This window comes from Anomalospiza imberbis, chromosome 2 (assembly GCF_031753505.1).
Source record: "Anomalospiza imberbis isolate Cuckoo-Finch-1a 21T00152 chromosome 2, ASM3175350v1, whole genome shotgun sequence".
NCBI lineage: Eukaryota > Metazoa > Chordata > Aves > Passeriformes > Viduidae > Anomalospiza > Anomalospiza imberbis.
In genome coordinates, this window is record NC_089682.1 from 60,689,315 (window position 1) to 60,706,038 (window position 16,724).

A 16,724-nucleotide genomic window follows, 5' to 3' on the forward strand; every position below is an offset into this window, starting at 1 on the left:
CACGGCTATTGAGTGTGAGAGGGAATGAGAACTATTGCAGTCATTCAGCTTAAAGGGTAGACAGAGTAATAAACACTCCAAGCACAAGTTATGACAACCCTTTAAGACCTGAAAATGGAAGGTGGAAAATTATTTCAAGTACACTGATAACTATGAACCACACATGATATTTGGTAGTGTCTCTACAAACATCTGTGAGACTTGATGTGCACCAGTACATTTCCCTGTACGGCATGGCAAGGAAAACCCAGCACTCTGCAGGATGCTTCCCTTGCAAATGTGCATTTCCCATGTGATTGGGTGCCTGGGCCAGCAGCTTCTCATGAAACCTTGAGAAATGTATTCTAGAATATCTAAAGATGAAATTTGAACATCTCTTGTGTTACTGAGCAAAAGATTAGCTGGAAAAAACATTTAGTACAGGTGATTCTAGGTTTAGTGACATTATTAGTCTAAACAATGTGCCCAAACATATTTAATTTGAACAAAACTTTTTAAACTATTCCTCTCTAAAATTTACTAAGTATATAAAACATGTGATTTGACTTTTATAAAACCTCAGCCCTTTTACAGAAAACAAGGCCATAGAATTTTAAGTTTAAATCTATTGGTTTTTCTTCTCAGCAGTTTTAGTTCCTATGATAAAAAAACTTCAACAAACAGCATTCCACCATGGCCTTATAATGTAAGGAATAAATTAGCAAGTCACACTGTAAATAAAAATAAATAATTTCTAAGGGTTTTTTTTTAATGGTCTTTTTAATTGCACAGTATTTTAAATTTTCAGTAGCAATGAAAAGTCAGTTGGGTATTTTTCTAAATGCTCTAGAGAGCAGGAAAGCATTATGTCTCATTTTTCAAGCTTTACACATTGAAAATACCTTGGTCAAACCATCAACTGGTAAAACTGGTAAATGTTTTGGTACTCTCTTACTGTGGCAAGACGGTGCAGTATCTCTCACCCAAGGCATTCAGTCCTCCAGCACTCACCCTGCTGGGGCAAACGCCCCCAGTGTTCCCTTCCAAGTGAGGTACTCTGGTTTACACTGGCAGCTTTGATATTTTTGGGAAGGCGTTCACCATCTCCAACATCTTCCAACATGTCAGCTACAGTCCGCACCCACCGAGGCTGCAGGAGTCTCCTTTGAGGGCTTCCCCAGCCCGGCACGCCCTCTCTTTTCAGGGCATCACACGAACACATCAGGCTTTTGGCTCTCCCCAGAGCTACTCTGCAATGGAGGACCAAGCTACAATTCAGACATGCCAAAGAAAATGGGACACCTGGGAAGGTATGATCTTACCTACCTCAGACCATCAGCAGTATCTTAAACCCACTTGCCAAATATATGTGTGTATATATACAAATATATACATATACATATATATAAAACCCACATATTTGAAAAAATAAAAAGCAACAAAGTGATTAATACTGTCATAGCCTGGGTACATTTAGCTCAAAGTTAGTTATCTACAGGACACACTTAAAAACTCTTAAATACTTGCGACACGTTGTATTGAAAACAGTTGTGGGGAGATGCCTAATGTATGTGCATTAAAAATACTGTATATCTATATACTATTACTGATGCAGTTATAACAGCTTGGGATTTTATCTAAAAATACAGAGTTTCTGCTTGGTATCAAAACAACTCTCAAGAACTGAAGACAAAGGGAAGTTTTGCCCTCTTCTTAGCTGAGGGACAGCTATAATTTGAAGGTACTAAACCCTTCATTGCATCTCTGGCACTCAGCTGGAGCCAAGACAGTTTCACTGAATTACCTCTGCTATTTAAGGATCACAGGAGGTTACAGCTCAGTTATTTGCATCAATGCAATTACACAGACAAAGGTAGTACCACTGCATCCATGTTTGTTACTGGTGTACTCTTTAGAAGTTGTTAAATATACAGACTGATCTCATCTTGGAGATGTTCACACACAATTCCTCCATCTGTTACCACAGCAAAACAAAAGGAAGTATCAAGGCAAACATTCTGTCCACAGTAAATTTCCTTTACCCAACATAAGCGAGTCTAAGGGGAACTAGCACATCATTGCACAACATTAAAATCCACCAAAGTACTCCTGCTCTTTTATTTTTAAAGCCTTTTCAGTGCTTGGGTGCAAAGCATAGAACCTATCACAAGAATTCCCTAGTGATCACCACCCTTTGGGGATTCAGTACTGCCCTGTCTGTGTGCGAAGGCAATGGACACAGGTAACTCAGGCCTGGGCAGTGCAGCTCCTCACACTGATATCTCAGTTGCTGAGCCCCTGCTCTAGGCCAGACTGTTACATGTGCACGGCAGGAGCATCCTGGTGCCCACATCACAGGAAAAAATACAAAACACTTCTATTATGCATATTTCACTTCTATATGCATGTTTCAGTTCATGCTTAAAGGAGTTGAACTTTTGGCAGAATACCTACATAAAAAATAAACGTAGAAACCTATTAAAACCACAAACACAATAATTGCATTATTAAAACAGCTGCATCTACACTACGGTGTAGTACTTCAGTGTAATTCAGTTTAACCAAATCTTAGCGTACAACTAAGATGAGACCCATTTCCCAGTCCAAACCTCAGCGTCAGCGCTGCATCAATCTCTAATTAAAACATGCTCTACGGATGGCGACCAACCAAATCCAGGGAAAAACTGTTGCCACAGGTGAAGAGGTCTTCTCCCTAAACACACAACGCAGGACAGATGGTGTAGAGCCCCTCTGGCCATGCCAGGGGAACAGGCAATGGCAGAACCTGCAGGGCTCCAGCAGTGGAAGCTGCAGGAGCACCACGTCCTGAATTGGTTTGCTGAACATGGTTCAGATTATTGGATATGTCTATAGCACAATGCTCTTTAGAAGCATTTACTGTATACCCAAACCCTACTTGCTGCAACACATGGTGTCACACAAGTAGTGAAAACATCTTCGTATTCAAAGGTGCTTGGACATCATTTTCAGGCAGCATTTTACCTTTATTTTAGTGAGTTCCCACTACAAAGATTTTAGAAGGAATAAGATGCCAATAGTCTATTTTTTGTGATAGTATGTGAAATTGAGACAGACACCTAAATAAATACCTACTTTTACTTGCCTAAATCTATTCTATGTCTGAAACCTCTAATTTTTAAATAAGGGATAAAATGTTGCCCAAAAGTCTAGTTATAATTTTACATCTGTGTTTCTAATCTAAAAATCAAAATAGTTCTCAGTTAAAAAGATACAATTTGTATCAACAGTAAAAGGTACTTTCTGGTTCTTCAGGGCCTTACTTAAAACTCCAGCAAGTGTACCAAAATTATCAGCTGTAATAGTGTAAACGAGTGACTTTAACACTGAACATCATTACAATGTATGGAAACCTAAAACTGTCGGCAACTGATCATGTCATGGAAGTACATCTGACATCAATTGCAAAAACTATTTCTATTTTTCATATATATATATATATATATATATATATATAAAAAAGCTTAAGAGGTGCTAGTAAAACCCATGACTTTAAACCAGAAATATCCCTTACTAATGCTAAAACAGACTTGGCTTGTCTGTTTCTAAAACTACACTATTTGTGGCAAGAATCAGGCCTACACAATGAAAATAGCAAAAAACTAATGCCAGGAACACATATGGTATCTTCTCTCCCCACAACCCTCCCCTCCCCAGCCAAAAAAGAAAAAAAAAAAAGTTTAAGTTATTATTTTGAGCTACAATATCATTACCATAGTGCAGATAATAAATGTTGCATATCCTGAACACACAAAACCTTTTCAGGCCAGCCTTGATAAATAGCAAGAAAAAATCAAACAGTATCTTAAATACAAAACTTGCATTGAGATAATTAAATTCATTTAAAAAACAGGTAAAATACTTTATGAAAAGCATATTTTATCCAGTACAGTTGTGCAGCAATACAAAGGAAAAACATATAAAACAACTAAACAGGACCCTACGATTTCAGGTCCCCATCTACTGACCAGAGATACACAGAGCTGGGTAAAAATATATGGGAACTGAAACAGGGTGGCCTGGTTTGGGGAGGTTCTGAGCATTTGCAGTTTCTCTTAGCTTCCAAGGGGGCTGCAAATTCTCAGTACCTCTTAAAATCAGTCAATAAGGCTTTTAACATATCCATAAATTAGTAAAAAATAAAAAATCTTTTCCTCCTCTGTTTGCATCTGATCTTACTAATTGACTGCACCAACAAAAACATGTAACTATTTAAGCAAAACAAAGAAAGCAACAAAAAGTGCCATACTATAAATTACAAATATATTGTTACCCATTTCACTGTTAACTGGTAACTTAATTATTTGTTTCAAAAAATGAAGTCAGTGCTGTAGGAAATCTTTGTCTTCTACAAACAGGTGATTACAGCACAAAAAAGCTCACAAAAACAAACAAACATACATCAGACATACTCGTGGCAGTTTAAAAAGTTCAGACACTTGGCTTGAAAATTGGCTTGAAAATTGCCTGCCAGAAGTAGCAAAATCCTCATTCTGCAGTTTAATATCTCACAGCCCAAGGATAAGCATCCAGCAAGTTAAAAAATGAAACCAAAAATCCCAACAAAATGTAACAATGATAAGAAAGTGCTGCATATAAACCCCTGATGCACCAAAGATTATAACCAGAGACCACAGATTTTTTTTTCTTTTTTATATATATATATATATATTAATTTAAACTGGAACATCCTCCAGATGTGAAAATAGCCATTTAAAAATTTTCAAACTAGAACACAAGACTTATCTGGTACTTTCAATGCATGGGGCTATACATACAGACTCCATGATACAGTATTTCACATAAACGGATTACTATATAACCTCCTTGCTGAGAAGGAGATCCCAAATGCTATTGTAGCAAACCTCCCTCAGCGTTAGAGCTGAGCTGAAAACTACCAGACGCCACAAAGATGCGTCATCTCTCAATAACCTAGCTGAGATTTCTCCACTAAGATGGCAGCAGCGAGCTGCTGAGCGTCCGTCACGTGAGGGTTCTTCTTCATCACCATCCTCACGAGATCGGGGGGGAAGATGTTGCAGAGGTTAACGTAAACCTTCTCCCGGGTGTCTTGGAGCCTTGGGGGGTCTTGCGGGATTCCACAGTAAGGTACGCGCCAGGGCTGGTCCTGCTGCTCGGGAAGGCTTTGGAAGGCGAACTGCTCATAGCACGGCTGCGTGGGGTTGCTGGGCAAGGAGTACGTCTGGCGGTAGCCGTAGGCATCCATCCCGTAACTCTGCCTATCCCAACCTCCCAGCCCTTCCTGGCCAGAGTAAGGCTTCCTGTGTCTTAACGGAGAGTGTTCATACAAACGCGAGTCTGAAATGCTGTCTATTCTCGTGGACACCAGGGCTCTCCCCAGATGCAGCGTCTTCGAATGAGACGAGCTCTGAGATGTGGAGTAGTCGTTCGGACAACTGGAACGAGCACTGACTGCTGGGTGCTGCAGATGCACAGCCATATATGGAATGGGAGATTTGTGGTGATGCTTTGGTTCTTCGTGACTATAGCTCTGCATTCGAGTGAGGGGCTCATGGTAGCTCTGCAGGAAGGGCTGAGCATTAAGGCGGCCGTGGGGGTGCATGTGCTGGCACTTCAAGTTCTCCTCTAGCTGTGGGTCAGGCGAACTCATGTAAGAGCGGTCGCTATAACCCACGTAGGAATCGCTGCTGCCACAGCTGACGCTCCCCTCGCTGCTGCAGTCAGAAGCTACAGAGCTAATTCGATAATCTGTGTCCAAGGAGAAGCGCCTCTCAGGACTACGCGGTCCAGATATGCTGAGGTTTGAATATGCACTCAGCATAGAGTAATACCCTACATCCACCGGAGATTCACATTTTGGATACTGGTCATAAGGCATTGGTGTTCCATGATTTTTGGTTGCCATCATCACTGTAGGATACTGTCCCTGTGGTCTTTGATCCTGAGGTGGAAAGTGAACTCCGGATGGAAGGCCGTTAGTTAAAGGTGCAGTACTTTGGGGTTTTCCAGCAGAGGAACTTGGTATACTAACTAAAGAAGGTACAGACCTGGTTTCCAATTTGTTTTTGGTGGGAAGCTTTTCCTCCAAGTCTTGATAGACTTGAGTCCTTATACTAGGATCCGACTGCCTCTTTGGAGCAACACGCTTCAGCTCTGAAGTGCCATCACTTTTAGTGCTACAGGGAACGCTATTGCTTTTTACCAGTCCTCCTTCACTTGTAGTTTTGGCAGCTGTGCTTCTAGACATGGCACGAAGTTCATCAGCTACGGATCGCTGAGGCTGATTTCCTCTTTCTGGATGATAGTATTTGCATTTGTGTCCATAGGTACATTTCTTCCCTATTAATACAAACATAATCAGATTTTAAAAACTTCCAACAAAATCTGTTCGACATCAAATAACAGAAATGCCTCTCATTTTTAGTTCTACTGTTGATTTGAAAGATCTTGCAAATAAGATTGGTTTCATGCAACACAGGGTGTGTTCTAATAACTTCTCTCCTGTTTTGTGGGGAAAAAAGAGGTGATGGTAGTATCCTGCAGCTGGTGCTCTGGGAATGCAGACCAACAATACCAGCCACATTTTGAGCTGGATGTGGCACTGCCAGGGAGGCTGTACACACCTGCTGTGTCAGGCCAAGGCATATACAGGCAGAAAACTTAATAGAGAAGTCCCACAGCCATAAGGCCAGCAGGTTTCAGCTTAGTCAAGAGGCCTGCAGGAATGCTCAGTAGCTAAACTTCAGATAGCTCAATTAATTCTCTGGAAGAAAACCTCAATATTTCATGACATTAGAAAGGGCTTCTGGAACCTGCAGAATTTAGGTGTTGATTTGGATTTATTCCAATGAATGTTTAATTAAATTGCTCCTTTAGTTCAACTAGTAGACAGAAATGTTTTTTAAGTAGCACATGAAAAAATTGCTTCGGTTTCCACCATCAGCTCAGCATTTCAACACATCTGAGGATAAGACAACAACGTTAAAACCAATGTTAAAGAGTTTTAAACAGTTTTGGCAGTGTTAAAATAAAGCAGGATCTTGGTCCCCCGTCCCAGTACATAAAAATTGATGGGTTAAATCAAATTACCATATGGACATGGCTGCTTCTTATGTTCTGGCACAATAGGCTTCTTCCTAAGAAAATTGTCCAGACTTGGACCATGGCGACCAAGAGGATCATCAGGAGGCATAAATCTACAAAGAAAGAACAAAGTATTATGGAAGCAAACAAGCCTTTTCATACTTCTCATGCAATGACCAAGAACCTCATGACTATGCTACATGATAACCTGCCATCCTGTCATTTTTAAATCTGGGAACCTCAAGAGCAGTTTTGGAAGGCCATCTTTCTGCTGCAGGTACTGCCTTAGAGGTAGGTCACAGGAACAGACTGTGTGGACACCTCTAGACTGCTTTAGACACCTTTGGTCCAGCTCAGCTGATGCTTTGTGGCAAAGCAGGGCTGCAAATAACCCATCCCAAAATCAAAAGTAAGGGCTGCAAACAGGCAGCCATTTCTTAAAACACCACTACTAGCTTTGCAAAACTGTGGTGACGGCCTAGGATTCTTGCATCAGCATTCAGGCACCTCAACACAAGTGCCTGCTTAGGGGAGCACTACAAGAAGCCACCAGCAGTAACTGCAGTTGATCTGCAGGCTGGGGTACATTTACTATAGATGGATCTAATCAGACAGATGAACTACAGACTCCCTGAAGTTCATTCCAACCTGGGTTTTTCTATGACTCTAGGACTTAGAAGTCTAACTACAGGCACTCCAAAATGTTTGTTCAGTAGATCAACAGAGCTGGAATATTATACCATAGCATACATCAAATATACATTGGCATACACCAAAGAGGAAAAAATAGCATAAAAAGAACTAAAAATGTTGCTACAAAAACAGTTTCAAGTAATTCTAATCAGAAGACCAAATTTATGATTGACTATTCCTCCTGTTTTCCTACATATACCTAATGATTTGGGTGTAGGATGAAAAATTTGTGCAAATCTTCAAACTGTCCTTTTATCAATTATTTTAGTGGCACATGTAAAGACAGAATGACTTACTTGTCATTAACAAAAGAATACATCAACAAGCGTTCATCTATGAATTTCTTCCATTCTGGCTTTTCATTAGCTAGATCCCTGTAGTTATCATTAGAGACAATGATGCCATCTGACTCAAAGGCCAACTTCACTATAAATCGGTCATCGTAGCACACCACCCTTCTCCCTTGCACACGCCGGGATGGTGTGAACACGAGAATCTTCTCCTTTTCTAATTTACGTAAGATTTCTTGATCTACAAGGAATAAGAATCAAAAGTCAAACAAGAAAGAAAAGAAAAAAGTTCGTTTAACCTCTAAAGATATTAGGCTTGAGGAATAAAATCCAAGCATTTAGGACTAAAAATGTCTTATATGTTATAGTCCACATATAATATCTGAACTTACAATCAGCATTCAGCTGACAATACTTTCAAAAAACCCTAAAAACAAATCAAAACCTCCTGCTCCACACCATTTCTCTACGACTAACACAGGGGACCTTGTTCATGTTCCTGTGGCTCAAAAGAAAAACCATTTTATCACCCCTCTGGTGAAGGGGTCATTTTTTATCACCACTGAATATGAAGACTATACCCAAGTACAGCCACAGTTTTCTCATAACTTCTCCTTGGTGAAGACAGACCTTTTCCATCTCTTTGTAGAACCCAGCAAGAAATATCTTTTGAAAGAATTCCAGGAGCTCATATTAATGGGACAGTCTCATGAAAGTCTCTGCCCATCAACAGAAGGGGTACCCACAAGGACTAGAAAATCCACATTCTGTACAAGCACTCAGGCTCTCCACAAATATTAACAGCATTCCCCAGAAAGGCATCTGATGTAATTTTGTAACCAACAGCAAAAATGGTGGTGATTTGGTTTGGTTTTTTTATTAACAACAGTAATAGTTTAGATTGTATCTTTTCTTGAATGGTTTGCACATTTATATATGTGTATAATATGTGTATAATATTTGTATATATGTGTACACATTAATATAAGTTCTTATTAAAGCCAGACAGATTTCTCTTCAATCCTTCTAAATAAGCATATTTAGCATTTTATGTAGTTCCTTCTTGTTCTACACAATCTGTCACTCACATATCCCAAAAGTATTTTATTTTCCCTTTTCCTGTGTAGAACCTGGAGATCCCAAGGAGCTTTCAAAGACAGACCTCAGGCTATGAAGGAAGCTGTACCTAGTACTGGGGCACCTACCCCTTATGTTGATTCTCCTAACTATCACTCTTCTTGGAGCAGACAAGCTATGAAAGAAAAATACACAAAATACTAGGCAACATCTAAAACAGCAGAAGATGCTTGCATAGTGAGTATGAGTCATGGCTATAAGCAATGGTTAAGATCTCAAATAACTCAACTGTTTTGTAGCATAAGAAACTTGACAGGGAACATGTTCCATCTGGGAAAAAAAAAAGATTCCAACAAGGAGAAATACAGCATTAATATAACATATAAGCAATCTATTTGATACAAGTATTTATTTGCTTAACAGAAAAAGCACAAAATTTTAAATGAAATACAACCCTTTTGTATTCAAACCCCCACAATGTGCTAAATGACGAGTGAGAGTGAGATGGAGGGTGAGTTTTTTTTCCTTGCTAGGAAAGAATAAAAAAAATCTGCCATGTGATGACTGGCAGGTACTGGTAAGAAAGATGTGGCTGTTGTTTTGTCCAAGAGGCTTCTCATGAATGCTGACAGTCTAGAACCATCCCTATGTTAGTCAACTAGGGCTTTTTCAAAACTCCAGCTGGCCATGTATTTCAGGTGCATAACTCTGGAAACAAGTGTCAGCACCAGATATTTTACATGCCTGGTAGCACAGGCTTCCTGAATCCTTAGAGGAAAACAGAAGATGCAGTATTTTTACAAAAGATACAATAACCTGCTCTGATCTTCCTCCTATTTTCAGGGTCCATGATGACACGTGGAAAACTGATTTCTCATTGCTAGACAATTCACCATTGCTAGGTCAATTCTAGCCTTGCTGCTTTCTTGAAACACCTTTTGGGGCATTTAGCCCTACGAACACTTCAAGCAGACGTCACAATTTAATTCTAAGTGGCCAAATTTTTATTACTTAGCTAATGCTCTTCTCACACTGCAAACACTAGTACAGCAAAAGAGAATAGATTCAAAAGGAAGGCTCCACACTGCCAACAGGGTTAACAGCAGCTTTCCAAATGTTTCCTTGTGTTAAGGAATGCTATATTCTAGTAGCAATCCAGAAAATTGAATGAAGTGTTGAGAGGATCTTTGCAGATATTTGAAGATACATGTGGCAATCAAAACATGCTTCAGTATTCTTTTAGAAGCTACAGCTATTAGTCTCAAAAGCTTCCCCTCCTTTAATGGTAGCTGTGCTACCCCCCTCCCCCCCAAAAAAAAACAACCCTTCCTCCTCTCCAACTTCTAGGGTTTTTTTAACCCCCAATTGCTTTCTATTCCAACTTTAGGGCAGTTGGAGGATGTCTCTCCAGCCTTCACAAAGAACTTGCTAGTTTGATGAAGGAATAAATACCTTTACACCAAATTTTTTCCTAGATAAACACATTCAAAATTAAATTTTTCAAAAGTTGTCTATTTGCTAATAGTAATGACAAAGAGGGGAGCCATTCATTCCCTTTTTGTCTGGATAATTCCCATAATCCAAAGCATGGGCAGTGACAGGCCAGCCTGACAGAATCTGATCACCACAAGAAATAATACCCAGCAAGTGACTAACTTCAAACCTCTTTGCTACTAATGCTGCACTGAAATAGCAGATTTTAAAAAAGGCAATTACATCCTTCAAGAAGTAAGTAGCAATGGTATGGAAACTTAAGCAGATGATCAGAACAGAACAGGAGGACTTGGAAAGGGCATTGCTTTGTCTTTTTCCTACCTATAGATCACGATGAAATTACTGCACCAAGATACTTTCTGTTACAGCCTTTCATTGCTAAAGGTTTGCTCATTTGAGCAGTAGTACTCCTGCTGGGCAAAGCACTGAACAAACAAGCAAAGATGGAGCTTACCTGTTATAAGTGCATCTGGTCTTGACTGTTCTTTCCTCCACGCTGGCACAAACACAGTAACATCCTTGTGGCCTCTTTCCAAAAACCAATCTACTGCCAGTTTGATTCCTCGACAAGAAAATACTTCTTTGTTCCCATGGCTGAAACACACACATTAAAATTCTTTATTAGATGACTTTTTCTATGACCATAAATGGAGCTCAGTAAAATGCAGATGTCATAGCCATGCTTTTCACTTGCTCCATGGTTTCTAAAGGCACCTGGGAGTCTGTCTGAGCCATGCCCAAACACAGCCATCAATTCCAAAACAGTGGGGGAGAGGGCTGCTAAATCTTCCAAACACATTTATTACCGGTACACATATTTGACAAACAAAGAAAAATGTAAGTAGGGTTTTTTAAAAATCCTCATAGCCCAACCAAAAGTATGGGGTATAACAGGCAGCTCAAAGACTTGATGAGGGAAAGCAGGAGGTCCAAAATACTAACACGAGAGTGCACTGTGCTTAGGAAATGGTAGCAGATGAGCACAGGTGTACACAGCAGCAGGGGAAGGCACAGCAGAACCAGCTGCTGCAGGAGCTCCTCAAGGTCCTGTGTGAACAGGGAATGAGAGAGGAGGCCTCCAAGCCCAAGGGGATGGCAAGCATTCAACAGGACAAATCAGGCAAACTGAGGAGACTGTCCAAAATCAACATGGCAAAACTAAGAATGTGCTTAGTACGTACTTCAGAAGGAGAAATTAACGTGTATTTTAAACGCTGTGTAGAGACAATTAATTGTGATCAGACAAAAGCAAAACAAAGTATCTGTCTGTTGTGCAATAACTGTCTGGGGTAAGGCAAGAGACGCAATGATGTCATTTTCTAAAGGCAGACAAGTCCTTGCCCTACTTCTACATCCAGTTTCAGGCATGACATTATAAAAGACATAGATGAAATGGAAAGAATCCAAAAGAAAGTGAAAGGAGACCTATGGGGAAAGGATGAAGTAAGCACATTTAGCTAATCTGAAAAAAAAAGCAGCTTGTGGAAGAACAAACCAATCACCCATGTATAGGAAGTAACTGAAAGGGAGGACAGCAATCAACCAATGGGTGTCCATAGATTGTGACATGGTTGCTCTGAGAAAAATTTGGGATTGCCCCATGATGGGCACACCCAGCCCTAGCCAGCTCCACAGTGCAGGAGATGGGAATGAGGGAACACCATGGTATGAGGATGAGGAGCTTCTTCATGAGGAGCAGGTACATGCCCAGAGGGATTTGCACACTAGAGAACAGGAAAAGTACAAGAAGAAGGAGCAGCAGAGAAAAACTGAAAACTGTGACATGCTGACCCCAGTCCCCTGCACTGCTCACAGCTGCTCTGAAAGGACTGACTGCCACCTGCAGCTGTGACAAGGTGTAAGAGTGATGCTGTGGTGAGGTAGTGAGGACGACACATGTTTGGAGTGAAGAAAGCCTGGAAAAGGGGAGACAGTCTTTCCCCTAAATATTTTAATGATTGTCCTTTTTGTTTCCCAATACCTGATTTGGAATTAAATATTTATATTAACTGGCTATAAATTAAATTGAATTCCCCAAGCTGAGTCTGCCTGACATAAAAAAATACATGATGACTGATCTCCCTGTCATTATTTTGAGCCATGGGTTTTCTTGCTTTTGCTCCTCATGTTTTCTCTCCCATTCTGCTGGGAGGAGGTGAGCCACAGCCAACCCACTACAGTCCCGCCAGATAAGGACAGAAAAGTCCTTAACTAGAGCTAGAAAAGTCCTTAACTAACATAGTTAAGCACTATGTTAGTGAAAGCTTTCTCCCTGATCTGTGGTACAGTCTGGCCACGGATTTTGGGATCTCCTCATTGGACACTTTGCAGAAAAAGACTGACAGCTCCTCTGAGGCCCGTCTAGGTTCTCCATGCACAGGAGACAAGCAACTTTTGTGACACCCCTCCCAATGCTGCAGCTCTGTATAGCAGAGGAAACACAGGGGCATGGAAAGAAGTCATCACCTTTCACTTGGCTGGCTTGTCATGTATAGCAGGTATGCCACAATCTGCTTTCCAGAAGGGTAAAAGAAAATTCTTTGCCTGTGATTAGTGAAGGGGACAATATAATGACAGATAGACAAAGGAATTTTAGAAGTCCCTTTCTCCTTGCATGTTTTGGGGTAAATAAAACACCAGAAAGTTATTTAAAAACTTTTTCCCCCTCTGTAGGAAAATATGTACCTACTTATTCCACCTTCTAAAACATAGCACTGCTGTATCTTTCTTGACACTGTGGGAGCTTGAGTAATTGTGCAATAGACGAAGTGCCAAAGAAAAAGTGAGAAAACTTTTGCAAAAATATTCTGATTTCAGAAGCCTGTGATGGAGGTGGTGTACATTTGCACCTGAGTCAAGAGAGAATAACACTCCTTACAAAGCATCATTCTCAGCAAAGACTGTGTTAAACGTCACAGATCCCAAACAAAAGAAAAAAAAAAAAGAAAAGGAAAAAGGAAAAAGGAGAAGGAGAAGGAGAAGGAGAAGGAGAAGGAGAAGGAGAAGGAGAAGGAAAAGGAAAAGGAAAAGGAAAAGGAAAAGGAAAAGGAAAAGGAAAAGGAAAAGGAAAAGAAGAGCCCACTACCATTAACTGGATTTAAGTGAGGAAGTGTCCTACTTCCTCTTGTAATGAAACTGGAGACAGTACCTGCAAACATAAGCATATACTCTGATACTCTGATATTGCAATTGTTGCCAGCCATAATGATCAAAGCTTGTAGATTTTAGCTGCCCTGCGGTACTCAAAGGATAGTTTAAGCCCATCTTCTATGCCTTTAGGGCTACACTAGGAGCAATGTCAGGAACAATACATCTATGTACCTCAATATCCTATTCAGCTTTAGCTGTAGACCTCTGCAGTAATGAATTCCCTGTTTTCTATGATCATATCACACAATATTGTATTACATCATAATAACACTGTAATAATAAAACACAGACCAGTATTTTTTTCTAGGTATTGTTTTATACTACAAAACTATTCTTGTGCTTGTTTGGCTGCAAGAGTGGTATCTCTGTGTATTTTAAAACGTACAAGGAATAGAAAACCAAACGACACACAGATGTGACACAAAGTGCACATGCACACAATGCATAGAAAAAATGGCCCAACAGTATTTCATCTATGGTCTAATTTCATCTTCCCTTGACAAGACAAGATTGGGACACTTGGTGCATATTCAATGCCTAGGGGGCAGCCATAAGTCCTCCTTTGCAAAGCCTGAGACAAGAGGTTACTGCTCATGCTATCAGCAGGCTGAGTGCAACTATAAATATATTGTAATCCATTTTAAAACAGTAAGGAAGATCTTGTTCCAGCTATTAAATTCCAGTGGAATCACTGTACTGTGATTACTCTAAACAATCTCCATGATTTCAAGTGGATAAGCCTACTTTTCATTCCTGACAATGAAAAAGTGGTGTGTAAGACTACATTTTAGCAGCACTATGTTTCTTTCTGCAAATCTGAGAAATAATTTCAAGAAAAAAAATCCTGGAGTCTTGGACATTCTTGCCTATTGCTTTCCATCAGGTTGTAGTTCAGGCCATGCTTTTAAAGACAGAGAGGGGACCAGGCAGTCCAGCTCCTTAGTTTTCTATTGCATAGTACAGACTATCAAAATTCTTTCATCCACAATAGAAATTTTAAATATACTTAAACTGTATGAAACAGAAGTGGTGAATGCATTACAATGCATACCAGCTATTCTGCACTGCTGAGCAAGTGAATTTGTAACTTGTATAAATCTTCGCTCTTTTTTCGACTCCTTTTCAGACACATGCCTAAGCTCGGATCTGAGGGGATACAAATTCCAAGGAATTGAGATAATTAGTGAGAAAGTCCGTGAAAGAGATGTATAATTAAAATTTGTTCTTTTGTTGTTAGACAGATTTGATGCTCTTCATTTTGTGATCTTTGTGCTTCATCAGCTTTATGATGTCATATGGTGAAAAGACTGAAATCATGCTACTGCTTCTGACTTCTTTTCCTCCTTCTTAGTTGTGAAAAAGATGAAAAATGTTTGTAAATTCTTTGTCAAGAAACTTCCTTTTAAAAATCTCTTTCCAATCATTAGGAATATGAGAAAGCTCAGACCAGTCAGGTTGACAGCTGTAGCCCTGAGTGAGATACTGGTTTATAGTACTTTGGTTCTGTTTGCTGACTATGTTTCATCTATCACTCTCAGTTGCAAGAAAAATTATATTCCTTTAGAAATACCTATTTCTTTTTCATATCATGTATGAACGATTCCTTTTACCATCACTTTTATATTTGGTCTGTTAATAGTTCTAATTTTATTTTTAAATGAAAGAAAATAAAGTAGCATGTTTCCTGAGCAAAAAAATAAACCAAGCATTTTTTTAAGCTAGGAGAATTAGTAAAAAGTGTAAAACTTCTGATGAGAACACTTTTCATTTTCTCTGTTACCTTCCTAGACCCCAAATTAGATTTCCTAGTGACTGTCTTGGAAAGACTTGTGGTATACATGCTTAAAAGACTATTTAGAATACTTGCAAGACTTCTAGTGTGCTCTAATATAATATCCAAACCAACAATCAGATTCTGAAAGCTACAGAAAACATGCACATTGATGACTAGAGGCAAGGTCTACAATAACGTCTGTTGCATAAAGGTTTTTTAAAACTGAAATCTGGACACATCTACACACCTACTATGCAAAAGCATATTGACTAAAAGCAAGAACAAAACTAAAACACATACCTGCCCATTACAAGTTATTACAGAGTTACCAAATTATTTCCTTCTGTCATATCATGGGAGGAAGAGTGTTTAGTCCATAGCACGGACAGAGAAGAAAACCTGTATCATATCAGTGACTCATAACCCTCGCAGCCTGGTTTTGTAACTAGCCTCATTTAAAAAACTTAAAAAACTAGCCTTTTTAATTACTTTTCTTAAGCTCTACTAATTCCCTAATCACAGAAATCATTTGTCCCAAACCATTTCTCATTAACCTGAGCCTTCTATCAGTCCTGCATTTGTTCCCCCTATATATGTATATTTTGATGCTGATATGAAGCAGACAGAACAGGTGCCATATGTTTGGGGTTTTTTTGCCACGAGCCAAAATTACTTCAATGCTTTGAGGTGTTTTAAAGAAAAAAGCCTTGGAAGCTGTCACATATTTCAAGATACCTTTTGCCTGTAGGGCTTCCCATGCTGGAGCACTCTGCAAGTGCAGCAGGTGCTGTCCCCAGCCAGAACTGCATGTGGGTCTCTGTCGGAGCCATACACTCAGCACTCGAGGTCAAAACAGGCAAAGAGAAGCTACACTCAAAGCTGCCAGTGACAAGCTGCTATCCATGTGATTGTTACTCGCTGGAAAAATATTTTTATCTATTCCTTATAGTGACATCTCAAAATAAACTAAAAAAATAGATAGATAGTGGTACTGAAAGATGAATGTCTGAATCAAGCTACCGAGATACAACCATGTCTACCAAACTCAGCAACAATGTGAGAAGAAGCTAATGCAGCTACATTGTTAGTTTGTTAAAATAAATGAGCAATTAAATTGTCACATGAAAACTCCATGTGGCATAGATAAGACAACTGAGCCATCC

At 39.6% G+C, this 16,724-nt stretch overlaps 1 protein-coding gene across 1 annotated transcript in view; it reads right to left on the reverse strand.

The window, feature by feature from the left end:
* Positions 1 to 740: 740 nt before the first annotated feature.
* Positions 741 to 16,724, reverse strand: part of ZC3H12C (zinc finger CCCH-type containing 12C) — a 42,618-nt gene continuing 26,634 nt past the window's right edge. The window contains exons 3-6 of the mRNA XM_068181358.1: positions 11,092 to 11,231; positions 8,073 to 8,307; positions 7,090 to 7,196; positions 741 to 6,339 (exon numbers count right to left, since the gene is read on the reverse strand). Coding sequence (XP_068037459.1) covers positions 4,943 to 6,339; positions 7,090 to 7,196; positions 8,073 to 8,307; positions 11,092 to 11,231 — 1,879 coding nt within the window. The 3' untranslated portion in view covers positions 741 to 4,942. The remainder of the gene's footprint in view (positions 6,340 to 7,089; positions 7,197 to 8,072; positions 8,308 to 11,091; positions 11,232 to 16,724) is intronic.